This window comes from Aspergillus welwitschiae (assembly GCF_003344945.1).
Source record: "Aspergillus welwitschiae strain CBS 139.54b unplaced genomic scaffold BDQ94scaffold_25, whole genome shotgun sequence".
Classification (NCBI taxonomy): Eukaryota; Fungi; Ascomycota; class Eurotiomycetes; order Eurotiales; family Aspergillaceae; genus Aspergillus; species Aspergillus welwitschiae.
In genome coordinates, this window is record NW_020798719.1 from 160,071 (window position 1) to 173,879 (window position 13,809).

General features: G+C 49.2%; 6 protein-coding genes across 6 annotated transcripts; 2 read left to right on the forward strand and 4 right to left on the reverse strand.

Annotated features, from left to right (window-relative positions):
• Nucleotides 1-1,452: 1,452 nt before the first annotated feature.
• On the reverse strand, nucleotides 1,453-1,896 carry BDQ94DRAFT_172271 (serine palmitoyltransferase small subunit family protein; the record flags this gene model as incomplete). The annotated part of the gene is made up of 1 exon (XM_026771925.1): nucleotides 1,453-1,896. One exon carries the CDS (start codon nucleotides 1,894-1,896, stop codon nucleotides 1,453-1,455), a length of 444 nt encoding a protein of 147 aa, XP_026624183.1.
• Nucleotides 1,897-3,056: 1,160 nt separating this feature from the next.
• Nucleotides 3,057-3,495, reverse strand: BDQ94DRAFT_62474 (uncharacterized protein). The gene has a single exon (XM_026776201.1). It carries the CDS (start codon nucleotides 3,383-3,385, stop codon nucleotides 3,137-3,139), a length of 249 nt encoding a protein of 82 aa, XP_026624184.1. The 5' UTR covers nucleotides 3,386-3,495; the 3' UTR covers nucleotides 3,057-3,136.
• A 242-nt stretch (nucleotides 3,496-3,737) lies between these two features.
• BDQ94DRAFT_147585 (uncharacterized protein) lies at nucleotides 3,738-4,338 on the forward strand. Its single transcript, XM_026767045.1, has one exon. The coding sequence runs from the start codon at nucleotides 3,839-3,841 to the stop codon at nucleotides 4,046-4,048; it is 210 nt and encodes a 69-aa protein (XP_026624185.1). The 5' UTR covers nucleotides 3,738-3,838; the 3' UTR covers nucleotides 4,049-4,338.
• A 4,067-nt stretch (nucleotides 4,339-8,405) lies between these two features.
• On the forward strand, nucleotides 8,406-10,279 carry BDQ94DRAFT_180535 (fungal specific transcription factor domain-containing protein; the record flags this gene model as incomplete). The annotated part of the gene is made up of 2 exons (XM_026773639.1): nucleotides 8,406-8,449; nucleotides 8,522-10,279. The coding sequence occupies 2 exons, from the start codon at nucleotides 8,406-8,408 to the stop codon at nucleotides 10,275-10,277; spliced, it is 1,800 nt and encodes a 599-aa protein (XP_026624186.1).
• A 397-nt stretch (nucleotides 10,280-10,676) lies between these two features.
• Nucleotides 10,677-11,244, reverse strand: BDQ94DRAFT_180537 (Ribonuclease/ribotoxin; the record flags this gene model as incomplete). The annotated part of the gene is made up of 2 exons (XM_026773640.1): nucleotides 10,677-11,076; nucleotides 11,230-11,244. 2 exons carry the CDS (start codon nucleotides 11,242-11,244, stop codon nucleotides 10,678-10,680), a joined length of 414 nt encoding a protein of 137 aa, XP_026624187.1.
• Nucleotides 11,245-12,370: 1,126 nt separating this feature from the next.
• BDQ94DRAFT_160754 (S-adenosyl-L-methionine-dependent methyltransferase) lies at nucleotides 12,371-13,780 on the reverse strand (the record flags this gene model as incomplete). The annotated part of the gene is made up of 5 exons (XM_026769256.1): nucleotides 12,371-12,684; nucleotides 12,751-13,205; nucleotides 13,266-13,389; nucleotides 13,457-13,583; nucleotides 13,640-13,780. The coding sequence occupies 5 exons, from the start codon at nucleotides 13,778-13,780 to the stop codon at nucleotides 12,371-12,373; spliced, it is 1,161 nt and encodes a 386-aa protein (XP_026624188.1).
• Between the last annotated feature and the right edge of the window lie 29 nt (nucleotides 13,781-13,809).

Sequence of the window (13,809 nt, forward strand, 5' to 3'; positions counted from 1 at the left end):
AGTGTACAGGAATAATTTGTGTTTTCTTCTGCAAAGCAGAGGTTGGTTTGTTGACAGGGGTCGGTCGTCTCGCAGAGATGACGACGGCACGTTTGGCGGGCAACAAGCAGGGCTGAAACGATCAATCAGAGAATGCCCCTGACCCGGAACCGACTTTGAATTGCGGCAAATGGCCCCCAACGATCGACGAAACGAAGGAACCCCAGTGAGATTCAGGGAAAAGTAACGAGAGATTCTTCCACCCACTTCACCACAACGGGGAATAAACAAACACTGTGAGGAGAAGGACAAATGAACGAAAAGCCGGTGAGATAAAGATGGGGAAGAAAGACGCAGGACGCTTGAAGTTTAGGCAGGCGGTTTTCAGTCTGGGCGGGCGACTATTTTTGGGCGCTGATCTCCAAGAAACTTCGTCGTCAGCCGCCAGTCCGGATGGAAAACACTCCCCGATGACTGAGCAACGCGGATCCATTCATTGTGAGCGTCGATTTGGGTGTTCCCGCAGGCCACGCAACGTCCCGCGACCGTGAATGGCTTTGAGGCTATGGCACAGCAGTGGTCCGTTGCATCATGGCGGTGTTGCCCCCCACCACGATTTAAAGGCAGGGCTGGGCATGTTGTGGCTGGTCATCGTTGGCGTACTCCTCTCTCCACTTCTACCATCGCATGTGCAGCAGCGTGTGCGCTCTTGACCGACGACCCCCTTCCAGCCTTGTCAACATGTTCCCGGTTCATCAGTCGGATCCGATGCTCGTGTCCACGCATGCTTCCTGACACAATTACCTACGGAGTACACTGACTAAGTAGGGAATCACATCCCTTGCTGCAGACCAATCATACACGAGTTCATATTTGACATTAAGCATTACTAGACATTTAACAATACCATTCGCCTAACCCACACGAGGTTCATCTGTACATCGATTTGCGTGTGGAATCCGACCTGGGAGACATCGTATTCCGACCCTGCTGTCTTGATCGACTGATTATACAAGCCAAGGAGGTAAAAAAGGAATCCAAACCCGAGAATTTCCAACCCAGGGCTGAAGGGTCGGATGCTCCCGTCTCTATCGGAGTGGAATGCCACATTACTTGCCGTCCTACACGCTTGGTCCGCGTGTTCGCATTAAAAAAAAAATCGATGCCTTTCCGTTCAGTTCATTAAGTCTGTGCGCAGCGACGCGCTAAGGTTGATCATAGTAGTCCCGGAAACGCCACGGCAACGCCATCATACGAATCGAATGTACGGAGTACAACAGGGTCTATCCCAACCTCCAATCGTCAGCTGCACAACGCACTGTGTAACTCAAATCAGTGATTACTTACCATCATGACAGACCCTGTTGCTTTATACCCAAAAAAGAAGCAGACCAAACCAAGAGCGAAAAAAAAATATATATAGTCATAATGTTGGTCAGGCAGTTACGCTTAACCAATAGCCAGGTGATTCCCTCAGCTGGAGGGGGTGGATATCGAGTTAACGTGCGAGTCGAGTATGCCCAAGGCTGCACCCATTTCCTCGCTACTATGCCCAGTCAACAGCCATACGAGACGGCTGAGCTTCTGGTACAGCAGCGCGGGGAAATAAACAAGCAGTGCCCAGAACAGCAAGGACAGGACGACCATCACAAAGGTGTTGGCCACCAGCTTTTCTCCTGGTGTCATCACATAGAGTCCGAATGTAACCTCGTAGCGGTAGTATTCCAGCCGAATACGGTCGACAGATCGCTGCAGGATGTTGCGACGGGGTTGCTTCATGGACAACTGGCTGGAACCAGGACAGTTTGTCATGGTAGAAGAGTATTTGTTGATCAGCTCATCCACTGCAGCCGGCGCATGCGAGGAGATGTGTGTGGAGGTCGAGGGGGTGTAGAACGACTGTATTTCGGTCGCCATTGTCGAATAACGCTAGAGGATTCGCAAACTGGAAGGGCCGTGGCTTCCCTGCGCTATACGTTGTCGAGTGCTCAGCGCTTTCCTTTCCGCTGCCTCGGTCGGATATCGTGCTGAGCAATCGCAGTGGAGTGACGCAGATTCCTTTGCTCCGAGTTAACTGGCCGATAAGACCCTAATTGCACTGGAGCGTCTCCGCGTCTCAATAGTCGGCCGTGAAGGGGGTTTGTATTATCGAGGTGGAATTCGTTAAGATTGGGCTATGGGGGGAAAGGACCGACGCGAGAAGATCGGAAGCCGGAGAAGGCTTGAGAGCTAAACAGACAGTTGCTGAGAAATACAGAAGCGGGGTCAATGCAAGAGAGAACACAAGTAGCGGAGATTAAGAAGAAGAGAAGGAGAGCAAGCAGAAAGCAACTAAGGCACCAGGGGAGGATGAAGTAAGAGTTGAGTTGGGAGTTGAAGGAGAAAATCGGTAAGGCGCGGATCGAGGAAAAGCCGCCGTGAGGGATGATTGGAAGAAGGCCGCTCTGCTCAGGCAATAGTCCAACTAGTCCAGCTCCAGGGCGTCCTGGCCAAGAATTAATTCGAACTAAACAGCCGCGGATGACTCAAGTGTCTGGGATGGTGCAGAGTCCAAGTGATGCAGAGTTGCTGGATCATCGTCATTGAAATTAATTTGCAATGCGACGCTCGCGAGGGCGACTCGGTCATTGGCCGCAACCGGTGCCCGGAAGTCATTTGCTGGGAGGAGCTTCGGCTCTATCGGCATCGCCCGCGTCGGTGGTGGTTCTTCCTTGGTTCTGTGTGGTTTGATTTTTTTTTTTTTTTCTTCTTGTTTTTTTTTCTTCTAACCTCTTGTTTTTCCCTTCCATTTTCTTCTTCTTCAGCCCCGTCCACTCTCGAACCTTCATCCTATAACACTCCTGGAAAGTATTCTCGTAATTAGTAATTATTCCCTATGCCTAGTAGTTAGTTCGCGGGAAAGATATCACCCCGATGGAGTCCAACCTTCTTGCCCCGGATTTTCCACCCAGAAAAAGCTCATGCCCCTTAGCTATCTTGCTAGCATATCTCGCGTGATAAGGGCGGCTGGCGTCCACGAGTTCATATTATGATAGTCCATGTGTGCCCAGTTCCTTGCATAAAGTTCATAACGCCCTTGATCGCGCACGTCCCCCTTCGTTGAGGTCAGCGGCTGTGATACCCGTCGGAGTGGAGACTCCCGCAGCCAGATGGTCGCTCATTCTATAGAGCAAAAGGATAACAACAGCGGTGCCATGCGAGCTGGACGTTGAATGGAAGTATCGGGAACTAAATAGCCTGCAGCAACTCTGTTAGCAAATTGGGTATCACAATCCTTGTGTGCTGTGTAACTCTGGCTGCTGGTCTTCGATTTCGGAACCCCAAACCTTCCCAGGCTAGTCCGAACCAGCCTAGTCAATTGAGCTACCTTGGCACGATGATCTACCGTGGTTGGATTTGCAGCCATCTGAGAAATAAAGCAAATCGACCCTAGCAGTTCCGTTATTAGGAGATCATTGTCAATGTCCTGAATAGAGTCACGACCATGGTTCTGGTTGTAAATGTCGAGTGTAAGGAGATTCTCAGACCTTGTCGCATGTTTGTGTTTTCATGTTGTGGAATATATCTTCATTCACTCACAATATGCGGCCTTTGACCTATTCCCATTAGCGGTGAGTCGCTACTTGAATGCGGACCACGCATGCCATGTTTGGAGTATTGTCCTGTCAAAGCAGATTATGGCGAAGTTGCCTGCCAGAGTTATTTGCACAAGTGGTCTTACACCATGTCAAAACTGATTGGTAGCTCAATGCGCAGTCCCCCATCTGCCATGTGACACGTATCAATCATCCAGCGAGCACATGTCGGGATGTAAACGTATTCTGAATGTTCAGGCCTCTAGGAAAGTCGAGTAGCTTAAATGCCGCTGAGCTTTTCACACAGCAGATTATCAGCCTCCTGTGCGGCCATAGTTCATCAACGCGTGAGTTCCAGATTAGCCCAGTTCCTCTCTCATCTGTATGTATTAGCCATTGTGGCTTCGGTTAGCATTATTTGGAGTCAAGGTAAGGTGATGAAGAGAGTTCAGATTATTGAGGAGAAGCGGGTCAGTAAATACACCTGGGGCTGATGTTTTCTTAAGTAATATGTGGAAAAGACTGTCCCGGAAATAGATTCCTCTACAAACTAAGAATAGAATACAGATTAACGTAGGCCGTACTGGAGGCTTTTCTAGCGTATTAGAACCATTGTTACACGCATAGGGCTACCTGTATAAGAAAAGAAGTATCAAGCTCCATTGGAAATCGCATTGACAGTTTGAGCTTACTAGAACTGTATGTAAGATTCTTCGATAGCATTCGAGAAATTGCAAACATGTCTCAGCATTAAATTTCACAATGGACTTGATTTCGAGGTCGATGCCTCTGGTTTGCTTGTCACAGAAGCCATCAAGAATCGACTCGCTCATACTTACGGACCCGGTCCCGTCTCCGGGCGCGCCGCGTGACCTAATACTATCTCGATCAAGTTTCCCACGCTTCACTTAGTAGTCAAACAGACAATGTCCTGATTTACTTGCCAATCAAGTCCATCAGCTGCAGACCCTCAACAAGGCGGGCCGTTTTGAGAACAATGGGGTCCGAACGTTCAATTAAGGCTGCCTAACTTCACCTTGATCTTGTAGCAGATAATGAAACCTGGAAAAACAAACAGTCAACATCAATCTAACGATGCCAATGATTTGTCTTCGCAGACTTGTATGCTCATTGATGACAAGGTGAAGATGAAACATGATATTCTGTATTGTCTAGCGAACCTGCTCATTAGTCAAAGAAATGGATGCTCCTCCATAATATCATTCTAGCTACTTCGTAGTAATTATCAAGAGTAGCTGTTGTTTAGGAAGAGTCAGTTGCGAGAAAATGAGCAGCTTTATCTGCTAGGAAAATCTGACTGTTACCCTGGGGGACAGGTGAGATCCATGAGAATACAAAGTCATGCTTATTGCTGAAAGCCCAAATCTTCCCAACAGACCGCGCGAGCAAGAACTCTGCTCAGTGCCCTTTCTCCTGAGTGCATTATGGTCGAAGGCTACAAGAACCAAGGTTGTTCTTCCTGTCATTCTATGTACGCACACGGACTACCCCACCATATATCAGTATCCGAATCTTCTTGCCTGTGCATCAAATGGTCTTCTCGCTCCGCAACGCTCCAGGAAGAACTAAATGTCTCAACGTCGTCTCATGATAGTTCCATGTCGTTTGAGGAGTTCGAGATCGCCCTCTCCGGTCACTCAGTCCCTGCTTAGCACTAACAAGCCAGCCAGCTGTCACTTTCGGCGGGCGTCTGAGCGCCCGGACCGCTCGGTAAAGTCCAGAGCCCGTACCCATTTGTCTACTTAGTACCCACGACCGTGTATCCCCAGTCAGCAGGCTACCTAGGAGCGCTACTAGGAATGGAGCTAATGGAAGTATAGCACCAGTCGGAGCTACGTGGCTTCTAGAAAATCACGTATCTACATAGGTATATATGGTGTCTTTGACATATAATTCCTTGAAGAACTCCAAGATCCAATATGAGGAACTCCACTCTGTATCTGTTAGAAGCATATTCCTATAGTTAGAACACAGGCTGTAGATACAAAAACTCAGGTAAGGTCCTGAGCGAGCACACTTAGAACCTTTTCAGCTTCTATGCAGGCATATTCCTGATTAACTTTAGGCTTGGAAGCGCGGCAAACACGGAACATGCGGAATGTCGGGCGCTGTTCCTTGTAGGGTTGCCCCGTTGCAAAGGTACCTACAAAGATGCTGAAGCATGATTGGTTCTTTTCTCATCCTATAATCCACTGAACTAGAATACGCTTTTTACTTTATATTTATCTGATAATCAATTCAGTGATAGGTACTGCCTCCCTTACGATAACCACGGAATGCGTCGGTTATTACTATTTGTTGACATAAGTAGCAAGCATGTGTGGATCGGTCTCAGAACATGACTCGTGTCGTCGAGTACACGTCCGGTGCTACATTTGTTTAGTTGATTGGTGTGGTGGATAATGCGCCAATACTGTATCGGTGTAGACGAATGAGGGGCATTTCATCACTTTTGGATATTAAACCGATGCGAAGGTGTCCGCCTCGGAAGTACTTACCCGAAGGGTCTTACTTTCTATGCGCAGCTTCATCTAAAACCCAAGCAGAATATTTTTCTTTCCCTTCTGACTGGCTGGCTTTGACATCCGACACAATGCATACTCTAGTAGAGAGAATCTGCAGCTGCCCATAAATAGTGCTACAGCCGAGATCTTATCTAACCAGCCCATATGCAATTTTCCATCTACTCCGGAGGGCATCTTCAAATCCTACGAAAAGTGATCCCATCCGGCTGAGAACAGATTGGCTCTGTCCTTGCCTCCATCCAGACATATTCTTTTCGCATGATGGTGTGCTGCCGGGCGAGCGGACCTCCCAGGATTTCTGATGCAGCCGTGTTTGATCCTGATCGTCGTGTCGCCCCTCAGCTTCAAAGACAGACCTTAACCGAGAATTCTTACGCGGCTTTGTCATGGGTCGGAAATTGTTTGCGTGATTTCGCGATTGGTCTAGACCGTTTGCAGTATCTGGAAGATCAGCTGGTGACAGACTAAATGCAGAGAACGGTCTCTTGCCAAGAGACCATCGAGCATCTAAGATAGGCAAGCGACTTCTTTCTCCGCTAATTCTCGATGATCGGAAAATAAGCGCCTCGGCACAGCAGGTTCTCAATATTGGGAGAGGAACAGGACCAACAGACCTGGAGGTCTGTTCTTCGAGACCGCACCGGGAACCAAGACGCCAGTCATTGCTGCACCGGGGCAAGAAAAGGATTACTCGGGGCTTCCGCCGCCGTACATCAATGTCGAGAAGAAGATGTGGCTTACGCTATGAGATTGCTGGAGTACCGATTACAAGCCACTCTACATGTTTGGCGTGGCGAGATTGACAAAAGCAGGAATCTTGGTAACTGTCCACCTGCGATGCGCACCCGTGAGAAATAGAAGAGAAGAAACATGAAGTAGAGCGAGACGACAGTGGATATCTGCAGATAAGAGAAAGGCCCGTGTTATGCACATGCTTGCGGTTCTCGTACGGGGCAACTGCTTATGCACAGGCCACATACCTTGTAAACAAAATGATGGGGTTCTATTTTGTACTATGGAGATGGAGTCTAAATTGGACCGGCAGCGGTGAGAGGAGGGTGAAATAGAAGATTGACATGGTCAATATCCCACTGGTGACTTAGAAACTTGTAGAGAGAATTATACAGTGCAGAAGCCATTCGAGTTTGATAGTGGGAGCTGAAGGGGGTCACCGGGTACTCACGTCTTCCCACTTCCTTGTAGTGCGGCCTGTTCAACCTCTGCAACAGACAGGCAAGCAACCTAGCAAATCTCTTGCCAGCACATACAAAGATTCCTAGGCATGAGAAATCCTGAGCTTAGACGATTAATTAAATCGGTGGTCACAGGCTAAGTATATACCCCGCATGGCCGACGCATAATAGCGGCTGACATATAGGCGATGTGTTCGCCGGGGCTCGATTCTAGACTCGGACAGAATTTTTTTGCGGCAGGGCAAAGTGTCAGGCATACTGGAAAATTGTTCCACCTAGCAAATCAAACGTTTCACCTCAGCTGAGTTTCTCGAAAAAAAACAAGTGACGAGCCTAAATTGGGAGCTGATGGTCCCGGGCTGCACTAACATGTTGCCTGTGGTCACCGTTACTGAGCTCTCAACAGTGACACCGCCCTCCATCCACATCTATGGCATCCCCCTAGCTAAGAAGATTTCGACACAGACTACAGTGCGACAAGATGGTCAATTTGGCCCGTGTGTGGATCATACCGAGAGTGGAGGCAGGGATTATTGCTGACCTTCGCTAGTCGACGGAGATGCTGGCTTATGCACGATGCCCAACAGCTGTCGCTGAACAACAGCTCTGCCGACAATCTCAAAAATACTCTGTGTAGTGCTTCAATCTTCTAGTCCTCTTAGCGTCGGGTATACCCCGTGACAAGGGTATCTGGTCCTATCACCGTGCCTGTCAACATTTTTCCAGGTCTGCGCCGGGCGCCCCCACCTGCCATTAGTCTGACAGCCGGTGGCGAGGAAGGATTTTCATTTTCCAGACCTTCTTACTGGTGCAATGGGTCAAAAAATACTGGGAAAGCCGTTAAGTAGCACGGTGGCGAACTATATGCATGCTACTGAAATAAATTCTGATATACCCGACAACCAGGATGCCAGGCTGCAGTGTCTGCATCTGGACCCGCTCCTTTCCAGGACATAAATCGGCCGTCAGAACAATGGAGGTAGGATGCGGTGGCAGGCAGGACCTGAGTTGTCAAAATATAAGTGCCCAGAACCCGTTTCAGGGAGCTCCACGGCTCATTCACTATATCGTTACATCTATATTCTGCTGATACCTTCCTTGCGTGGTACATCATGGGTCAACCTTGGGATGCACAATTTGACCGAGTAGCGAGCTCGTAGGTGTCCTTACTTTCTACACTGTTGGTCAGAAAGACACAAGCTAATGACGCATGATGTTCGCTGTTCAGAAGGGCCGCTAGACCAGGGCTTCAGACAGCAAATCTCGATATCACAGGCATCTTCGTCGTCAACAATCAACAGGGCCTTCCAATTGAACTGTCGAGGACTGATGAGAGCCATCTACTTAACACGGGCTGGCCCCATGTCCAGTCGCTCTGGCCCATCCTTGGGGTGGGAGAATTCCAGGCATATTACGATGCCTTGTGGACGCCGGGACGCAAAACCCGTCAGCCATCAGCTCTTGTTGACAGTTTACTTGCCATCTGCATGCAGGTCACCAGTACTGCTGTATCCAATGAAGCATCTGGTGGCAGCGATGTCCGGATAGCCGGGCAACAGCTGTATAATCGCACCCGGCAACTGCTTCTACAAGAGGAACAGGCTGCCCCAACGCTAGCCACGGTGCAAACCTTCATCTTCTCGAGCATTTATCTGCTGTACACAGACTGCATTGAGCCCGCATACACCACGATTGACGGCGCAGTGCGCTTGGCATATGGACTAGACCTCCATCACGATCCCCCAGAAGGAATGGATGCGAGACAGCGTGAGGTCCGGCGCCGGGTATGGTGGGCTTTGTATACACTGGAGAGCTGTCTCACCACGAGTTTGGGGCTTCCATCCCTTATTGTCCAGGGCGAGGTATCCTGCGGCTGGCCGACGATCTCCCCGATGGGTAGCTCCAATTCGAATCACTTCCAGGTGCACTGGGCCAAGCTGCTCATGTCATTCCAGATTGTACGCACAGTCTTCGACCACCAACAGACAGAGCTTCTCCAGGAAACCCACGAGACCGACATTCGCAATCTACCAGGCCTCTTGGAGTCTCTCGCAGTGTTTATGATGCGACCTCTTAAGGCTATCCGGGAAGGCCTTAATGCAGTTCCTTCTCCGTTACGGATCCCTCGAAAGGACGGTACTCGGGGGTTTTCATTTCTCTTGAAAGGAGCCACTATCAGCCTAGACGGTACAGCCCCCTTGTGGCTTCAGCGGCAGCAGTTCACCCTAGAAATCAGCTACCACAGTCTGAGTCTGGCGGCCCTGCGGCCTTTTCTCTACCTGCAGGGCGGCGATTCGGCCTCTATTCCGCGAGCACATGCGCACGCTGTCACCGGTCTGAAGCACGCCGTCACCTTAACGGTGATCTGCCACCAGAGTCTGACCGAAAGTGAAAGTCTTGCGAGGTGTCTCCCGATCTTCCGCTGCCAATGGGACAGCTGCCTATATCTCCTAGCCTTCACTTTGGCCAACCCAAAGTGCAGTTTTGCTGCAGAAGCGCAAAAGGCAGTGGATACTGCCTTGGACACATTTACTATTCTCGTAAATGTTCTAGGGTTGCCGCGCCGAGCCTCAGAGATCATGAATGATCTCCGCAGGCGCGCAGAAGAATTGGTCCATGTGCCTGCATACATAGTTCCTCCCTCGAGCCAGCCAGCCTCGTGTATTGACTCCGCAGCCGCGTCATCTCCAGGATATGTTGTATCTAGCGGTGTCATATCCAATCACGACCATCTAGGCGCGTTTGATAGGGCCCAAATGCCACCTACGGCTGACCCATCAATTGGCTCTGATATGGGCAGTTTTGAAATTTTTACAGCAGCGGAGTCCGAGCTATCGATGGAATCGGCGCTTGACGTGTCTAGCCTGGAACTGGAAGCACCGAGTTGGACCGACAACAGCATATTGGATATTGACATGAGTTGGGTGGCGGACACTGTACTGGTTGAACCGTGGCAAAATAGTATGGATCATATATTCAGATAGAGATGAAATACTTCAGACAGGGTGAAAACATGTGTAGAAAGAGTAACCGATTTTTACACCCCGATTTGCACCCGGAAATCCCGACGGTGGAGTGCCGGACTGCCGGTATAAAATTTTATTGACTCGGAGAACCCCCGCCCACAGCAACTGAAGCTGAGACCCACCGGCCCGGGCCGGACTGGTTTGATTCCCCACTTGATGCCGCCTACTGATTCTCTACTATAACTGGCCAACCCGGACTGACTACTGTGTACTCTTCTAACCACACAAAACCAAACAGTTGTACCCTTTTCCCACATGCAGTGGGTTAACCAAAATCAAATCACTTTTCATTCCCCCCAGTACCCTTGATCCCACCCCCTTACTACCACCTATCCAACCCAGAAAACAAATAAATAACCTAAACAGCCTCACAAGCCACAAACCCATCATATTCCTCCGCGCCCGTATGCGTAATCAACCCCGCAAACTCATCCTCCCCATTGAAAATAATCCGATCCGCACCGGGAGACCCCCCATCGTACACCTTGTAATCATCCAGAATCGGGTACTCGTAGTATGTACCCGAGACGGTGAAGTCGAATCCTTCGTAGTCGTGGTAGACGTGCGGGTAGTCGTCGATCGTGCGCCCTTCTTCGTGTAGCGAGTATCCCTTTGCTTGCGCTTTGCTGATGTCGCTGGCCCAGTAGCAGTGGCTGCCGCAGTAGTAGACGCATTTGGAGTCGGAGCGGGTGTCGAGGGAAGTGGAGGGGGCGGCGAGCGTGGTTGTGAGGAGGAGGGGGAGAGAGAGGAGGATAGTCTAGATTAGATGTTTTGGTTGGTTTGTTGGTGATTTGTGAAGGGAGGTGTGTGTGTGTGTGTGTGTGTGTGTGTGTGTGTGTGTGTGTGTGTGTGTGTGTGTGTGTGATGAGGTTGGTATGGGATGGGATGGGATGGGATAGGATGGGTGTACCTTGAGTTGGAACATTGTGGCCCTGCTTTTTACTGGTTTTGTTTCGGTTCACTTCTCTTCTCTTCTTTGTTTGCCTTGGAGCTGCTACAGTTTGATGGTAACTGAGACATGATGAAGATTCTACTCCCAATTTATATGTACTCCCTAAGTTCTCTCAGTACCCTGTTAATCATTCCATCTTCGTCTCTGTATGCAGTCCATCCCATCCATCCAACCAATAATCCTCACAAACCAACAATAAATCAAGTATACTAACAAGGAAGAGATTAATCCCGACGGAGATCGAGTTAGTCAGGCCAGACTACATCCTTCATACCCCCTCCTCTATGCAATAATGCATCAGATATAGTCAAACAAGCATACACCAAGCAACACCAAGATAAGCCACGTTCTCATATCACTCGTTGAGAAGACATTTATCTCCTGAGGATCACATATACTAATGCTCGGTAGTATCCATCCGGCTAGGAACTCCGACGGATACTCCGGGTACTTGAACCCACTTCTTGTTTTCTCCCAATGAGCGGGGGTCTTGGCTTCATGTGCGCGGGTATATATTTATTTCTGAGGGGGTAGAGTGAGTTGTGAAGGTTGTGGTTGTCTTGGTATCGAGGAATTGGTGCATGTATAGTGGGTGCTTGTTCATTTCAAGATTGGGGGTTTCTCAGGGTTGTATCGGGCTTGGATTAGGGCGCGTGGATGGGTGGGTGGTTGGTAATTAGTGCTATAGGAGACTGAAGATGTAGTAACTACGCTTAGGGTAGGGATGGATGTATGGTTGTGCTGCTGCTGCTGCGGGTGGCGCGGGAATCCCCCGCTCGAGTACTCCGTGCCTCGGTTCAGTTGCGAAAGGATTAATCTATGTATGCATCTTGCAAGACTTGGTCTGGGTTTTAAATGGCTGGATAGGGCGTTGGACATTAGGGACATTAGCTGAATCATGCCACACTGTGCTTTAGTTGCTGGCTAGATAATTGTTCAACATTACCAGAGAGAGAGCTATAGTAAATTATGATAACCAATAGATTGAGCATCTGGAAAAAACATTGTGGCTGATAGAGGGCAAGGTATTCAGTCAGTCGCAAAATTTCCAATCAGACCATTCATCTATGCACCAATCTTATGCACAAAGAACGCACCCTTACTCCTGCCGAAGCACAATTATAGACGTGCTGGACTCCCCATAATAAGTGTGTATCTCCTCGATGCAGAGTCCCACACAATTGGCCACCTCCATCCATTGCTTCCTTGTTCGCTCCTTACCACCAAGCGAGATCATCAATGACACATCGGCCAGAGTTGCCTGCCATGGGGCCTCCACATCCGGTAGCACAATCTCGTCCACGAGGATTCTTGAACCAGATTCCATGGCAGTGGCGAGATGTTGAAGGATTTGGATACATTGGGAATCTGGGTAGTCGTGCAGGATTCGTCGCAGGTAGTAGAACCTTGCTCCTGTTGAACCGAAATATTAGATCAGATCGGGGTTGGGGCACTTTGTAAAGAACGAGATGTACATACCTTTAATGGTCTGCGGCTGGAAGATGTCGTGGGCCATAACCCGCACACCATCCAGGGGAGGAAGGTGGTTGACCGCTTCGGGCAGGTCTTGCAGCACAAGGCGTCCCTGGAGATGGGGATACTTGTCCCTGAGTTGAATACACTGGTGGCCATGACCCCCGCCAACATCGACGAAGAAAATGTCCTCTCCAAGATGCACTTGACTTGAAGCAGCGCGATGAGCCTCTTGTTGAAAGAGGTCAAAGTTCAAAAACCAGTCCGCAGACTTAAGGCCGGTCATGACTTGTTGTAGAGCATCAAACAGCTTAGGATGCTTGGCTAACCATTCAAAGCAGGTGACGTCTGTTTGGAAGGCTTTTTGAAACGGAGTGTTCTTATTGTCCGTTATATCGGCGTAATTGTTATCTGCGAAGAACCCTGGAACTGCCTGACTGGCTGGTCCGCAGGTTTCAAATCTGCCTCATGATAAAGTCAATCAAAAGCCAAATAGCTCATATATAATGAATAGTTCTTACGCATAGAGTACGAATGCCTCCGAACGCTTATCGGCAAGCATTTTGGTTGTTCGCTTGGCTTGGAAGTGTCCAACAGTCGTCTCTTCAATCATACCATTTGCTGCAAGGTAACGAAGAATGCGTTCTGTGTTGCAAGTAAATGTGATCTTAGTGCCCTTGGACTTTTGCAGCTTCAGATGAGAGATGGTTACCCAGGAGCCGTACGTCAACCCTCAGATCCTTTGCCAGCTCCGAGGGTGTCCATACGGAGTCGTGCAGTGCCAACTTTCGGAAAAGACCAGTGTTCATTCCGAGCATGACAATTGCAACTCGCAGGTGCTATGAGGTGTGTCAGATGCAATACAGCATATGCTTTATGAAGAAGAAAAAAGTACCGAGTTGAATAGATCCATGATCATATCCATCGGACTCAGGAGATCCGGCAGAAGCGAGCGAAGATCATTATAAATGCTGGCGCGACCTGGCTCATCAGCCGTGAGGGCCAGAGTACGAATCTGGGCGATGATAGTGTCCATTGGTAGCGAAATGTATTGTGTTGTCTTTT